This window comes from Solenopsis invicta, chromosome 9 (genome assembly GCF_016802725.1).
Source record: "Solenopsis invicta isolate M01_SB chromosome 9, UNIL_Sinv_3.0, whole genome shotgun sequence".
Lineage (NCBI taxonomy): Eukaryota > Metazoa > Arthropoda > Insecta > Hymenoptera > Formicidae > Solenopsis > Solenopsis invicta.
This window is the reverse complement of record NC_052672.1, coordinates 11,220,126-11,236,429: the sequence shown is the minus strand read 5'-3', so window position 1 is coordinate 11,236,429 and position 16,304 is coordinate 11,220,126. Positions and strand designations below refer to the sequence as shown.

General features: G+C 33.9%; 2 protein-coding genes across 8 annotated transcripts in view; both read right to left on the bottom strand.

Moving 5' to 3' along the window:
• LOC105208282 (protein argonaute-2) overlaps positions 1-8,741 on the bottom strand; it is a 36,819-nt gene extending 28,078 nt beyond the window's left edge. Inside the window, exons 1-4 of one of the 6 annotated variants that reach the window (XM_026134674.2) lie at positions 8,597-8,741; positions 2,321-2,663; positions 834-1,201; positions 429-741 (exon numbers count right to left, since the gene is read on the bottom strand). In XM_026134674.2, coding sequence (XP_025990459.1) covers positions 429-528 — 100 coding nt within the window. In that variant the 5' untranslated portion in view covers positions 529-741; positions 834-1,201; positions 2,321-2,663; positions 8,597-8,741. Of the gene's footprint in view, positions 1-428; positions 1,202-2,320; positions 2,664-8,097; positions 8,405-8,596 lie in introns of those variants that run through there. The other 5 variants (XM_026134676.2, XM_039453548.1, XM_026134675.2 and 2 more) reach the window with 5 other exon arrangements.
• A 1,553-nt stretch (positions 8,742-10,294) lies between these two features.
• On the bottom strand, positions 10,295-15,963 carry LOC105207420 (proteasomal ubiquitin receptor ADRM1-B). 2 transcript variants are annotated; one of them, XM_026134636.2, is made up of 5 exons: positions 15,618-15,963; positions 14,635-14,751; positions 13,734-14,070; positions 13,532-13,677; positions 10,295-11,039 (listed from the first exon to the last, which is right to left on the bottom strand). In XM_026134636.2, the coding sequence occupies exons 1-5, from the start codon at positions 15,942-15,944 to the stop codon at positions 10,644-10,646; spliced, it is 1,323 nt and encodes a 440-aa protein (XP_025990421.1). In that variant the 5' UTR covers positions 15,945-15,963; the 3' UTR covers positions 10,295-10,643. The 2 variants fall into 2 exon arrangements, with proteins under 2 accessions (XP_025990421.1, XP_025990422.1); XM_026134637.2 differs by having other exon boundaries at positions 10,295-10,871; positions 15,618-15,962.
• Positions 15,964-16,304: the final 341 nt, after the last annotated feature.

Genomic DNA, 16,304 nt, shown 5'->3' with positions numbered 1-16,304 from the left:
TCGACATCTTGCAAAAATATAATTTATATAAATTATAATTATCAATTCACAGAAACGATTGATCAATCTGCTTTTATATTTAAATATACTTAATATCTGTTTTCTATTTTGCAGAAAGAGATCAAGCTTATATAGATATCAATAATAATTATCGTTTATATTTTTGATTTTCTACTTGCTAAGTGAAAGAAGCTCAAATTAAATATATAATAATATATTTAATTATAGATATAATTAAATAACATAGACATTTATAATTATTTCTCCAGAGGATTTTGATATTTTTACGCAAATACTTTTCCCATTCTATTCTTATTATCACCAATATAGCAATATTTAGCATGCTCAGAGAAATATAAATTTTATATTGATTTCAGATGCTTTCGCGCGATAATAGCAGAACGTACAAAAAAAATAATGCAAAATACCGTCCAAACAAACTACGAGAAGTTCGGCAGACCGGTGCGATTCTCGTTTCTCAAGTTTGCCGAGTAGCTTTGCCTCTCCTTTCTTCTGTCCGTCTCTCATCTCCTCTCTTTTTTTCTCTTTCTCTTCCTCCGTCTCTCCTCTCTCGTGTTTCCTTCCATTTCGTCCATGTGCGTGCGCGTTTCATTCCCTTCATTCTTTGTTTGTCCTGGCCGTGCACCGCTATCGTCCTTGCGGACGTATATTCTTTCCACAGTATGAATATCTTTCATTCTCTTTTTCTCTCCATGTTTCATTTCAACGTTTTAAACCGAACTAAAAATAAGAAATCGGCACCTTCGTCGTGTTGAAAATTAATCATTGGAAAATGAGAACTTACTCGCGTGGTTTTGCTTGAACAAATTTACCTCGCAATTAACGTCGTCCGGAATCAGTAAACTCACGCACCGAGGCGCGACACGTTTTACGCTCGTGATAATAAAATTGTAATGGAATACGAACGGAAATACTAAAACAGCCGATTAACTTCTATTTTGTTGATCCTATAAACTGTATATTATCAGACTTCAACATCCTAAGGCGATATTTCTTCCTCGGTAATTATGTCTATTCTTGACAATTCTCGGTTTGTACTCTCAACATCTATTTAACACAATTAGTGCTAAACATGCGGAGAAAATTATAGCTGATTGTATTAGAAATTTGCGAAGAATGTAGAACTCAGAATAGGAGAAAGCATGATTTTCAAGTAGCTACTTCAAGCACCCTGCACGGTCTGAAAGAAGTGATAGATACAAAGCGGTATATCAAAACATAAATTATTGATGAAGCATCAAAGCACGTGTAAATTAAAGCTGCGCAAAAAAAAAGGCAATCTATACAAGTGCACGAAATGACTTTAACTCGTTCAAGACGAGACTTTTGAGTTGCATAAATGACGAGATTTGAAGGAGAGAAACTTCTTAAAACTGTTTTTGTCTATACAATGCGAGCTAAAGTTATTGAAATTTAAGAACTGAAGGCTTCTCTAAGTTAATCCTTTTTTTTTCTAATCGTCAAAAAATTTTGGCCCCGAAATTAGCTGCAAAGAAGAAAACAATGAAAAATTTTATTTATAATGGTTTTGCAGCGAAAATTACTATATTTTACTGCAGTTTTAAATAAATAACTTTTAAACGAGTAAGTGGATCTAACTGAACTTTTACATAAATATTCAGTAAAGTTTTATTAGCATGTTTAAAAATTTTAATTTAATTAGTAATACTACTTCCTCGTCAAATTTGCAAACAATAAAAAACGCGATTTTAAGAATTAAGAGTGATCAAAAAATTAAATAACTTAAACCAATAAGTGATTTGCGCTCAAATTTTACAGATACTCAAATATAATACTAGAATATTTTATGAAATTTTTATATTTTTGCTAATGTTTTGAGATACAAGATACCTATACATCCTTAATTTTACAACTTACAATTTTTCCAATTATTTTTCATTTTGATTTTACAAAATCAAACCATCGATGCAAACTCTATGCAAAACGAATAAACAGTGGCCTCGATCAATTTCCACTTTAATTTCCCAAAAGCATCGAGAATCTCGCGAGATAAATTATCATCAGTGTCTTGAAAGAGTTAAAGGCATAACAATGGAAAAAGAAAGAATGTAGGAATATGAAACCGTGACAATCTCGACGAGTTCAATTTCCGGCTGCGTGTACGCGGTAACGGAATCTCTCTCGGTGACGACGATTCGGCACACAAGCACATAGAGACACGCGGAGATCGTTCTTCTCGCGCGTCCCACAGTCCCGGTAACTGAACTCGGCTGAAATTCCGTCGGGTTTCGAATCCCGCGACGAGAGAGAGACGCCTAAGGGAACTCTGCGCGCTCACCTTGTTTCTGCGTGATTCCTCGGGGGTGATAGGTAAAATTTACGACATGCAAGGATCGCGGATGCGTTCTTTTTTTTTTCGCAACGCTTGGTTCTTCACTTCACACCGGCATTCTCGGTAGTCGGTTGGTTCGCACGCACGGAGCAACGGCGACGAAGACGACAACGACGACAACGACGACGATGATGACGATGCACTGACGACTGTACTGTTCTGTCCGCGTGCGTGCACGCAAGACTACGTGGTCGCGGCAGCCGTGCTGCCGCGGCGATCACTCGCGAACACGGGAAATCGCATCCCTCGCTGCCGCTCCGACGTCAACGTCCGCACACGTGACGATTCTCTGCAAGAACATTCGCACGTCAGAGGACTTGTCACCGGTATTCATCGAAACCGCCGCACACTCGCGAGATCCGGAAGCGCGCGGGCAGGCAGTGATGGCTTTAAACTTTTTTTTTTGGCTTCCATTCTATTTCTTTCAACGTCTCAATTTTTGCGTTATTTAAAATATTTAATTATCAACTTTCATTAATTCATTTGAGAATAAATATATTTTTAACTTTTTTATCAATCTCCAATTAGTTTGTATGACATTGTTTTCCCTTGTTTGCATTCACATATACAGGGGATGGACAAAATAACAAACACCTACACCGCTAAAAATGAAATTCAATGTATCTTTAAGTTAAACATTAAATTTAATGTACCTATGAAATCTATGAAATTTAGTGCACTTTTGGCAACATTAAACGTTTATAATGTACCTGCTTAAACCTTGCCTTTGTTACATTGTATTAAATTTTGCTGCCGATTTTTAACAGTGTAGGAAATATATAACTAATTTTTTTATTAATAAGAAATTACTCTACCATTTGTCTTTAATACATACTTATTTGGATTCATACAATGTTTGAATAATCACTATATTCTATAATATTGAATATTATTATTTTAACGGAACATCTTTCAATTGACTATACAGTGTAAAGGAATAAATTTTTACAGACTCAATCTCTGCATCGCAATGAAACTTTACATAAATCATCTTGAATATGTAAAGCTCTTTAATTAAAAAATTCAAATTTTTTTTCATTATTTCTTATTCCATTCCTAATTATATTTTCATTAGAGTACATGTCCACTTCTTATTGAAATAATTTTCTATCCAGATTGAAAATCGCTGCCAAACTTCTTTTACTACTTTCAAATACAATATAAAACAATATGTAATTGTTTCATAAATTTTCTCAATGTTTTGAAAAATCTTATACATCCTTAAAGAATGATAGATTAACTATTATTAATAAAATAGTGTATTTCCAGGTGTTCACATTATTTTGTCTATTCCCTATGTATATCGAGCCTGACTAATCAATTATTTAAATAATTGTTTAAAATAACGAAGCTCTATATAGCTATATATATAAAATTTACGTATGAATTCGGAAGATTAAAAAAGGGGAGAGAGAGGTAGATTTGCTTTTCTGATCCTTGGGAAGTGAGAGCGAGAAAATCCGAATATAATTTCAGATGTAATAACATTTGCGATATTTCTTTCACTTGGCTCCGTTTCATCCGTTGTTATATATCTGTGATAATATTTAATATCACGAAGAGATAATAATAGCAGATAAGATAATCGGTTTTTTTCCTTGTAACAAGACGCGATCCTTTATCCTTGTTTTGCCACAGAAAAGGTATTTTATTTTAATAGACACAGAATATTTGCGAAGGATATTCGCGTACGTGCCTATGTATAAAATCAAATATACTTGGGCATGAAACAGTTACATCGATTGTCGACAGATGTATGGTGTGACATTTCTCGACGCTATTTCCACGCCGCTAAGCGATAACATTATGAATGAAGAACAAAAGCCGAGAGCACCGTTCATCAATAATCCGCACGTTTAAACGAGAACGTAATGCGCTTCTCCATTTACTTGCCGCGGATCATTCGGTGTACAATTTTGGTCTTTCTTTCGTTCAGAATGTTCACATTGCGCGATCAATAAACCGGAACTTTTTATCATAATACATTTTGTATAGAATAAAAATGAGTTTCATTAGAACAAGGAAATTGCAATATATACATTAAACGAGGTGTTTCATAACGGATTGCATCATGTTATTTCAAACACAGATATATAATCGATATACATATATATATGTATACACCTAATGTGTGCTACGCAATACTGTGACATACGACTCAAATGTAAAAATATTGAGAAGTCAAAGTCAAACTTTGAAATAAAAAAGTGCGCTACGAAATCTTCATGTGTCTATGCGATCATCTCGTTTAAATCTAGCTGACCCAATGGCTCCTCGCCATATATGAAATTCTGTGTTAAGATACCTTTTTACGATGCTTGATGCTAGAGACGTTTCGAGGATTCACATGACCACACTCGATCTTAGCGTCAACCAAAAATAGATTCAAATTTTCTAACTTGAAGCATCAAAGCTTGATACCAATTGGGATTATTATAATTTAGAATATAATTATAATTTTATATGATTATATTTATTATATTTAAGATTATGTATTATCTGAAAAATTTAATTACAAAAATGGAAAAATATTTGAAATAAGTAATTAAAACTGAAAAACTCTGAAACAGAATTTTTCAAATAATACATGATATTAAATATAATTATCATATAAAATCTCTATTTCAAAACGTTCAGTTTATCCAATTTCTATTAAAAATAATTTTGAATATTTATTAGTAATTTATATTTTCAAACTAATATTAGTCTTTGCGGCGTTTTGATCTATTTTTTTCAGTTATATAAAAAATTATTCAATCAATATTCTACTTTAATTGATTCCAAGCTTTAACATTTGAAGTTAGAAAATTTAAACTTTTTTTGGCGCTTATGGAATGACATGATCACGTGAAACACGCTAGCGTCAAACATAACATAAAAACGGTATGTTTTATGCTGGTTTGAACATTGGAGATGTGCGAATCGAGGTTTTACGACACCGAAACGAATTTCATTTCTTTGTTCGAAATTGAATCGAATAGAATCGATAAAATTTTATTCAAACCGAATTAAATCGAATTAAATCAAATTGAATCGTTGAAACGTAACATTTAATTAATAACATAATTATTGCGTAGACATAATAAAAACCAAGCGTGTCTCTCGTCAGTTAACGAAGGTAAAAAAAACAGAAAGCAATATTACTTTCTCTCTTTGATTCATGCAATTGTCTCTCTTTTGTCTTTCATGATTAATAGTCTTTTCACGTAATCTTCAGCTTTACGCTTTATTTTTTTATGTCTACAAATGATTGATTGAAGTTTTTGTACAGATAATTAAAAAAAAATTTCTATATAAAAAAACAATATTGATTATATAATAATTACTTTAAATATAATTTTTTAAAATTGCTAATATATGTAATTTGTATTCTTATTGCTAGATTTATAACTTCAGTATAATTTAGATTTGAATCTTGTATTCGAATCAAAACTTTCTCGATTTACATCAATGAATTCAAAAATAAGACTCTTTTATTTGTTAAATAATAGTAGTTTATAATAGCAACATTTTAGTCTACTTTTTAAAAAATTTACTGCCAATTATACAGTCAATTTTATAACATGATTGGCCTTAACATGAATAAGCGCCACAGAAAAATTTTCTTTCTAAATTTCAGAAATTTAGATATAAATTCTGTAATACCTAAGTTCAAATAAAAATTCTTCTGCTTCGGTTATTTAGATTAGTTAAGTATCAAAGTATAACAATATTTGTTAATCAATTATCTACCTTAATTAATTTTCTGCAATTAAAAAATGACTATACACAGAAAAAAATTAGTATAAAATCAACAATTCATTGTTTCACATATAAGCAAGAATATAAAATCTTGTTGAAAAAATTTATAATCTTAAACAGTCATAATGTATTTACATAAAAAGAAAAATTTTCATGTAAGGAAATTAGGTCTGTTTAAGATTATAAATTCTTCCAAGATATAAGCAAGAATTTATATTCTTCCTTATATATAAAATAATAAATTATCGATTTAAAACTATTTTTTTTTGTGTACTTGCAAGACCATTTTTTTTTATTGTGAGTGATCTATTCCTAAATAAAATAAAAATCAAACCTACGTAATTTTTCAAATAAATTTTAACTTTACAATTTAGAGACTATTAGACTAAATATATTGTAATCTTTCTTTCATTGTAGAAATAGAAATATATGTGATGGAAATGTATACAAGGAACAATTACAACGTTTCTTCTCCGAACTTCGAAAAGTACGAGCAAAATTAATTACAAAATTACTCGGTCCTATCGTTACAAAAGATTGCCGGCGTTTCGGAAAATCGTATCTCCCTCGTGATCAAATCCCTCGCGTCGCGCGCGACGCGTACGCACTCCTCGTACGCAGAAGGAAGAGAAGAGACGCGTCTTCTCTTCCGCGTGCGTTCGCGCACACGCGCCTTAGAGAAACACGGCCCGTCGTCAGCACCGTGTACTTACGCGACTCCTTTTTCTTTTTTTTTCCTCCTCATCATATCGCGAGCGACGAGAGAAGAAATTGGGTCGTCCGACCGGTCGCGCGACTGACTTTTCTCCGCGCACGTTTCGCAGAGCGATAATACGCGACGAGAACCGCGAGGAAAAACGTGCTTCAAATCCTTAAAAATTCACGAAACTCCGATTTTCTTCAAATCAAACGAATGCGTTTCTTTTCGCGTAAAAATTAATTTCAAACCTTCTAATTATATAAAAAGAAAAAAATAGTTACACAAACGTGTCAAGCGTTCATGCTAAAAATATCGCGAAATTAATTAGAATTAAAAATGAGACAAAGAAATAAATATAAAATCTTATGTACAATTACAGCTATTTATCCACTTAAAATTATGTATTATATATCTTTCATTTATAGATCATCTCTTAAACAATAAAACAATGAAATTTGTATTGATATCACTAAAACTCGTCGTGAGACATCGCCGTTAAATGAATTTAATTCAACTAGGATACGTACGCACGTCCGAAGTTTTCGTTTAATAAGCGAGACACACTTCAAGAGCGAACAACTTCGAAGTTATCATCAGAATTTTATCACCTCGCACACGGACGAGCGTGTCGTTGCAACGAGACGCGATGGACAAGTACGAGGGCGATGATTCATACAGTTTGCACAACCACCGTTGACACTTGTCACTCTCTCTCGTCTAACCTTCAATTTGACCTTTTTTTCCCTCTCTCTTTCTGTACTAATGTAAACTCATTTCTTATCTTAGCCATTATTTCTATACAATATATATTTTGATACCATATCTAATAATGTTAGCACAACTCTTGTAAACTCATCTCTTAGCTGCTACAGCATAATCTTTTCACCAAATTCTATTTTACACTGTGCATATCATTTTTATACTCTTTCTCGCTCTTTTGCATTTGTATTAATACGTCGCTTGTTTGCCGCTTATATCACGCATTTGCCTTTATCGCGTTCTTAAAGGGCCTGTCCTACAACGGAAATAAATGCTTCGTCCGTCTGTCTCTCTCGGCTTTTGTCTATTTTCCGTGATCGGCGTGTATGTACGTCGGGATGCCGCCGCGCGCTCGCGACGCGACGCGACGTGACGCGCGGCGAGCACGGCGCGACGCAGCACGACGCGCGGCGTGACGGTCTCGGCGCAGCCACGCTTCGGACGAGGACGAGAACGAGGATGAAGACAACGGGGCGCGAGGATCAAAACAAAGGGAGGGCCGTGCGCGCGGGGGACTGTGTACCGAGGATACCGTGGTCGAAGATTCCGAGCGACAATCGAGTCGCGACGTCCACGTATGCGGCACTCCCGCGTCTTTCGGCACCGCTCGCCTTCACCTCCTACTTCTCTTTCTCTCTCTCGCTTCTTCTCTCGCGATTGTTACTCGAGGCGTGCCTGCCGTCGTCGCTTTCACTCGCGACGCGATGCCGCCGAACGCACGATCTCCACGGCGCGGAGCCGCCAAAAACGATCACCAAGTGTCAAGGTTGCCATTGTGCACACATACATGGGCTACGCGCGCTCGAGTATTGCACTCACGCACACACCGTCCCGCCGCCAGTTCCTCCCTCCGCCCCCGTTCCCCACCCCTCGTGCCCCCCGGAAGCCTCTATGACTGCCTGCCTGCCTGCCCGCTTGCTCTCCTCCTCGCCCTCGCCGCCTTAGCACCCGCTGCTGCTGCCGTCGCCGCTGCCACCGCGGTACCGCTATCACAACAATGGCATTGAGGGAAATTACAATACCCGCAGCTTATTTCACGATGACACTGGCTATGGTGACGTCGCGGCTCGCCGATCGCGGCCGCCGATCGAATTCACACGTCGACGAAAAAACTCAGATCCTTACGCGTCCGGCCCGACGCGTTACTCGCCGCGGCTTTTTGTCAGCGAAATTTCGCCGTGGCGCATTCGGCGATCAGCGTTCCGCGAGGGAGTCCCCCCACTACTTGTTCGATTCGCGCGGCGGCGCGCAGCCGCGGCGGCGCGCGCAGGGCCGGCGCGAGCGGGCGCCCTCGCTCGTGTTTACAAACAAACGCCCGGCGGCGGCCGGACGCCGCGACCGCCACCACCACCACCACCACCACCACCACCACCGCCGCCGCCGCCGCCGCGCCGTGGCCAGTTGCTGCTGCTTCGATCGAAGAAGCGTGGACGACGCGTCGCGACGGCGGCGTGCCGATCGGCACTTTCTATGAATTTCTTGATTAATCATTTTCAACGTTTAATTAAAAATTCAAAGGAAACGCCATCTTCAACTATATTCTATAAACTTGTGATTCGAGACTTTGATTCGTTTTCTATTCGATAGAGATCTCTTTAAATGTTAAACTTGGATAATAGAATATATTTTCGTCGTCAGTTGCCAATGAGATTATTTCATTCAACTTAAAGATCTTTTAATTTAACGACTTTACACTTTACTATTTTATAAGTGTTTTAGGATTTGTTCTTGCATTGCCAATTAATTTTTTGTAATTTTTAAAATCTTTCTTTCTTAATATTAATCTTTCACAGATTTAGTTGAAAGAACCTGAATACTTAGCTGCTCGCGCCTACAGCCGCACCTGAATGATGTCATGATCAAACGGCCAATCGGATACCACCGCGATCAACCGTACAAACACCTGACGACACATCGACGGCGTCACCCCGAGCAACCTTCGCTTCTTCGATCTAACCTTCTTTTTACTTTAAAAAAAATCGATCTAAACAATTGCGTTAATTATGTCACGATTATTAATAACAATTCAACGATACGACAAGGCATCAATTTGTCTCGACTTTTTTATCAAATTCAGTCAAGGAGTTGATAAAACAGGACAGCTGATGTTATATATCGATTATCACGAAGGCCCAATAAAAGGCTTGTGCGTCGTAAACAAAAGCATCTTATTGGACGATATTTTCCCGCCATTCTATCTCTCTTATGATTTAAATTCTACTTTCAATTACTGCATTCATTAATGAAATATGTATTAGTCCTTTTACAAAAGTATTTTTTTAATAATTATTACCTCTTGAAATACTATGTCAAGAAAGGTATCTTCGTGGTATCATCATGGATATTTCACTTTCGATCACTTTTTTATCTATTTAAAGTAATCTATTTAAAAATAATCTTTAAAAATTCATAAACATCTTTAAAATTTTTAGAACAAATGTCTGTACTTTATTTTAGAATAAAATAAAATGTAATATATTGTAATTACCTTTGAATAATTTCTATAAATAAAAATTTATTGAACATAGAACACTCATGATGGTACTTTTTACGAAATTAATTAAATGAAACAAAATTTAAAAAAACAATCGTTTTTTTAAAATTGCAACAAAACTTCGGAAAGTATTATTTGGATATTCACATATGAATCGTATATGTATAGTTTTGTTAAATTATTTTATTTCAGTGTTCGTAATGTTTGATAAATCCAATAAATCGTATACTGTATATAAAATGTTTAATATATTAATTTTCATACATATGTATAATTTTGACAAGCGAATTTTCCTGTTTCTATTTAATCAACGTGTTTGCTATTTTCTCGTTAAATGTACAAGTGCGAATTCTCGAAAGAAACGTTTATGTCACCGAAGACACTTTGAAAGAAACGTTTATGTCACCGAAATTATATGTATATATATATATGTATGTATAAATTATTCCAAAGAAGACTGTTCATTGAGATTTTTTATTGCGTACGTAGATTCATTGTAACATAATATGCAACGCATGGTTTCTAAATAGAAAAAGGAAACGTCCGAAATGAAGAGACGCGTACAAATCTCATCCTTAGTCTAAAGCCATGCCTTCGTCGTCATCGTCTTTCTTATCAGGACTAGCGGCCGATGATTGCTTCTTATTCTTGTCGTCTTGTCCTTGTTGCGCTTGCTGTCCCTGACCGTTCTTCGCTTCGGACTCCAACGCGCCGACGAATTCTTCGATGTTTCCACTGGCCGCGGCATTGACGGCGTCCGCTCCCAAGCCGAATTGACGGACGACTGGGCCCGCCTGGCCCGACTGCAAAGCAGACCAGAACATTGATAGCGCCTGGGAGAACTGGGGAGATGATAGCGTGGTAGAGAGGTTGTCCCCGGCTGGCAAGTGCACGTTCATAGCACTCTCCAGGCTCTCCGTCGTAGAGATCGCCGCCGGGATAGCGTTGGTCAGCTCTGTTGCTACGCCCCTCTGCCGGACAATAAGCTGCGCTGTAGCTGGACGAAAGCAACAGACATACCCGGAGAAACTTCCCCAACTGCTCAGCACAGCCAGAGTCTCTGACAGCCAGGAAAAGTTCAGACAAAGGAAAGTATTGAACAGTGAGAAAACCATGCCTCTGTCTTTTCGAATCTTGCTCTAATGACAATGTCTTGCAAATTAACAACCAATCAATTCGATAACCATTAGATCGAATTTTTCAAACAATTGTTATGGTGCGTACTTGTTTTTTTTTTAGCACTTCTCCCCATCAAAGATACTTTTGCATCAAATAACTTAACAACGCATGTTAGTAAACATAATTTCACAAAATTATAGGAAATATACAATATGTTAAACAGTTTTGCAAGAAAATATTACTACATAAAACTGCATTGAACTAAGTAACACTGAAAGCGATAACGCAGTTCGCTTATAGATTATTAAAACCTTACTGAGTTTCTGAGACCGAGAAAGACAAACACAACGTTGTAACATTAGCAAGAACTTATTGATCTCGTGACTTCTATAATGATATTATCATCTACAAGCACATAAAAACTAACACATAAACTTAGTTGTAACACATTAAAACAAAACTTCGACTAAATTTAAGTACATTAGTTAAGTGTCTGTTATTCCACCACAAATTTCTTTAGTTTTGTTAATTTAGTAATACATGTAGTATTTTCAACGTTAATTTTCTAGCAATGTATTATATGAATTGTTATTAATTATTCATGAATAACAAAATTAAAAAATTTGCTCACTCAGAAAAAGAGAACCAATTTAAACACTTGTAAAACACTGAATGAGCCTGAAAATTATTCTGCGACTTCTGTTATCAAGAATGACACTTTATATTCCTGATAGTGATAACAGCTGTAAAAAAAAACAATTAGTAACAAATAATCAGTAGATAATCAAATCTGTTCCAATAAACTATTTCTGGAATTTTCTACATTACACTTTATTTACGCACTTCCATATAGATTCTGTTCTGATTGTATATATAGTTTATCACTTACTTATTGTGTTTTCAAAATATTATATTTTTTTATATGTACAAACTGTAAAAATACCGTTCTTCTTCTGTATTCTTCTAATCTTACTCCTTCATATTAAAGGATATAATAACAATAATTGATGACAATAAATTTTTTTATCTTTTCATTTGATAAGAAAATATATGTATAATCAATATCATATGGTCCATACTCATATATTTAATAATAACATTTATCTTCTTTAAGACGTAAAACATTAAAGGTGTGATCTTGCAACCACAATTTATTATAGGATGAGAGAAGGGATTTAATCTTATCTTTTCATATATGAAGGAAAACTATGTTATCTGCGTATAAATTGATGCCTAAAGATCAATTTTGCACTAAAATAATAATCTTATTATTATTGATTAAATTGATATATCTTTAATATAAAAATTATTTATTTCAAAATTATTCATAGAAATATTTTAATATTAGACAAACAATATTTTTTTAGAATTAGGTAAGAATGCAAATGTATAATACATCAATATTGTATATGCAGCATTCTTGAGAAAATTAATCAAATTTTATTTGATTAATATTTGTGATTGAAAACATTTTCAATATATAAAAGATTTTTATACATTTACTGTAATCTTTGTTTGTATTAAAAAATAAGAGTAATGACATGCATATGTTTAAAGCAAGCTTGTTAACTTATAGTAAACACCTTATAATGCAATTTTAACGTAAAACGTTTCATAATTGTTTATTAAAAATCACTTATAAGATGTCCCATGTATCATTAAAAATGTTAATCATTACTTGATTGACAAATTTGAAGATGCTCTTTCCTTAGAAGAAAAATATCATTGGTTTTTTTATTTTAAATATTCTTTATTTTAATAATTAAGTTACAAGTTTATGTTAAAGAATTAAAGTTTATCTAATAATTATTAATAAATTAACGAAGATAATTTTACTTTATCTTTTCTCTTCAATGTAATCCATTGCAAGCTGTAATATTATGTATTTTTTTTATGTATATAGATGCTTGAACATTTTCATTAAACGTAAATTAATTATGAAAAAACTAAAAAATCTGTGATGGAAAAAATCAAGCAATTTTGAGATACTATATATATATATATATATATATATGCATATATATATATATATATATATATATGCATACACACACATATATTTATGTAATTGTATGTATTCATGTAACCAACATTAAAAATTTATAACAGAGGCATCTTCTGCTCACAAAATTCTAACATCTTCAATCACCTGTTATCAATTATTCCATGCTGATTCAAAACTCTTCTAATTCAATTATTCAAAGAATAATTGTGAATAAGAAACATAAAAAAATTGCACATAAATTATTTGTTAGAAAATTTGATTATCTTTCAATCAAAATTTCAATCCAATTCAACGTTTTTAAACTAGTAATAGATATGAAAGAAAGCAATATGATATTACCTGTACAGCAGGTTCCGTTCGAGACGGTGTCGGAATTTCCGACAAAAAGTTCTGCAAATCGCTAAGCTGTATTCTATTACTTGGAGCCGCTGCCGTCGCGGCTGGCGTGGACGGAGCTGTCGTTCTCGTTGACGATTTATTATTACCTAAATAAATATATCATTAGAATACACAATTTTATTTAAACAAATGGTTAACTCACTCGAAGATTTTGAATCCGTATTAGGTCCAGGAGTCAACGAATGGGGCGGTCTAGTCACATTCGTAGTGGCTGGAGTGGACGAGGTCGTAGTGGAAGCCCTTGTACTTTGAACACTGTGCGGTCTATTCATTGTACCTAATAAACTGCCCAGACCACCAATCTGACCAACACCACCAAACAATTGTATGAGCTGCTGCTGCGACATGTTGTTCAACAAATTCTGAAGATCTCCCTCGGCGTTGGTACCGCCGCTTCTCTGAGAACCTGGAGTTGGTGGATTGTTAAGTACGTCATTGATCTTTCTGCAGTGCTCCTCATCTTTATCAGTTTTGAGATCCTGATACAAGAAAAATATGCATTTTGTAAAGTCACGTTTAATATGCATTTAAATCAAGGATTAATTTAATATAACACGAAATAAATATTATCAAATATTTATTAAATTATATAAAAAAAGATAGATATAAATTAATTTATTCCAACTTAATTATCATAATTCTATATATTTATGCAAAAATACAGTATTATTAATAAATTAATAAAGATAACTTTATTTTTTATTTTTTCTCTTATATAAAATTTAATCTATCATCAAAAGCCATTAAGAGCATATGTTTATTATGGGAAAATTATTGATGCTCTAACATTTTCATTAAATATAAATTGATCGCAAAAAAATGATGGAAAAAAAATTCAGATAAATATTATTAAAAAATATAGAGAATAATAAGGCTAAATATTATCAAATGTATAAATTATATAAACAAGATAGAATCATTCAATTTCAATCTGAATTTTTTTTCCATCATTTTTTTGCGATCAATTTATATTTAATGAAAATGTTAGAGCATCAATAATTTTCCCATAATTTTGTAATTACAAAGCTGTACATTTTCTATACCTGGAGCCAAAAGAAGAACTTCTTATTTGACGACTTGAACCTTAGAAGATAGACTCTGCCAGTTTTACATTGAGGAACATGTTTAAACTCGCAATCGTCAGGGAAGATAATCAAGTCCTGAAAACATACACATGTTCACAATTGTAGAAATGTATATATTATATATTTAATAAAAATTGCAAATTACTGTAACAAAATATAGTACAATGCAACAAAATGTAACAAACTCTCTAAAACCTGATACCAAAATCTATAATATAGTTACTGATGCTGGATCAGTAAGAACTATTTCATTTATGTTAACTAAAAAGCATTAATTAATTTCAATAAATCAAAATGACATAAATTCTAAAAAAAATTTAATACTAATAAGGGAAGATTCTCAACTCAATAATTTAAAAAAATTATGAAATTTTGGCAATATATTGATATTTTGATAAATATCTAATAAATTACTTTTTTTCTGTCCAAATTCACTCTAAAGAAAATCAACTTGAAAATTGGTTAAATTTTTGTTTTTATTATTCATCAACAAAAGAAAATAAAATTTTATTTAAATAAAAAAAAATTATTTTATTTAATGAGATTAATCAATTTGAGAACTTATTATAACGTAATTATATCCAAATAAAATAAAAACGAAAAATGATCAATTATCACTTTGACCTCTTCAGGATGAATTGAGCAGTAAAAATAAGTTTACTGCACATTAAAATATTCTATATTGCTACAGTTTCATAATTTTGCTATATTGCTATATTGCTACAGTTTCATAATTTTTTACATTACCGAGTTGAAGACCTTCCCTTGCATTTAGTTTATTTTATATTTTCCTGAAAAAATATTTATAACTGAGCGAATCCAGTAAACTCAAGTCAGCTCCGGAAGGTTAAGAGATGCAGTTTCTCAGAGCAAATAAAAAGCGTTTTTTCTTTCGCGGGATTTTCCTACAGACTCATTAAGAGCAAGAATAATTGTCCTACATCCTCAACCACTCCAGTCGTGCGGTCCTTCCAGCAGAAGTGCATCAGCGAGTCGTCGGACTGGTAGACGTACAGTTGGCCCTTCCGCGTGTCCGGATAAACCATTTTTCCTTTCACGGTCATTTTACCAGCTTTGAACTCCACGAGATTTTTCGAAGCCCCACGCGAAGCATTGTTGCCGAAGAGTGCACCGCTCGACATTTTCGCCGATGTAAAAGAAAGATTGCCGTGTGCAACGTGAACAAATCTCGAATTCCAACGACCGACCACGTCCGACTCTCCCACTTTACTTACGCACAGGACACAGACGCGCCGATGACATTGCATTTCAAGATGGCGGCGCGAAGCAGACCACGCGGTGTGAGAGGAAAGGAGAGAGACAGCAATTGGAGGAGAGAAAAAGAAGGATTGTATCTGCAGAGAGAAAACTACATTATTCATAAGTCGATTCTTATTTGACCATCTTATAATGTCTTAAGATCTTAATACGACTTTCTGATTGATTGATGATATCTTGAAGGTACTTTAGGATATACGGTATATTTATATAATAAATCGATTCTTATATTAAAAACCGCTTTATGGAAGAAATTAATCTGAACACAAATCGAATGTTTCATTCTCATTATTTTTAGCGTAATCTACTATAAATGATAACGAACGTTCATATAATTCGCTGTGTGTTTG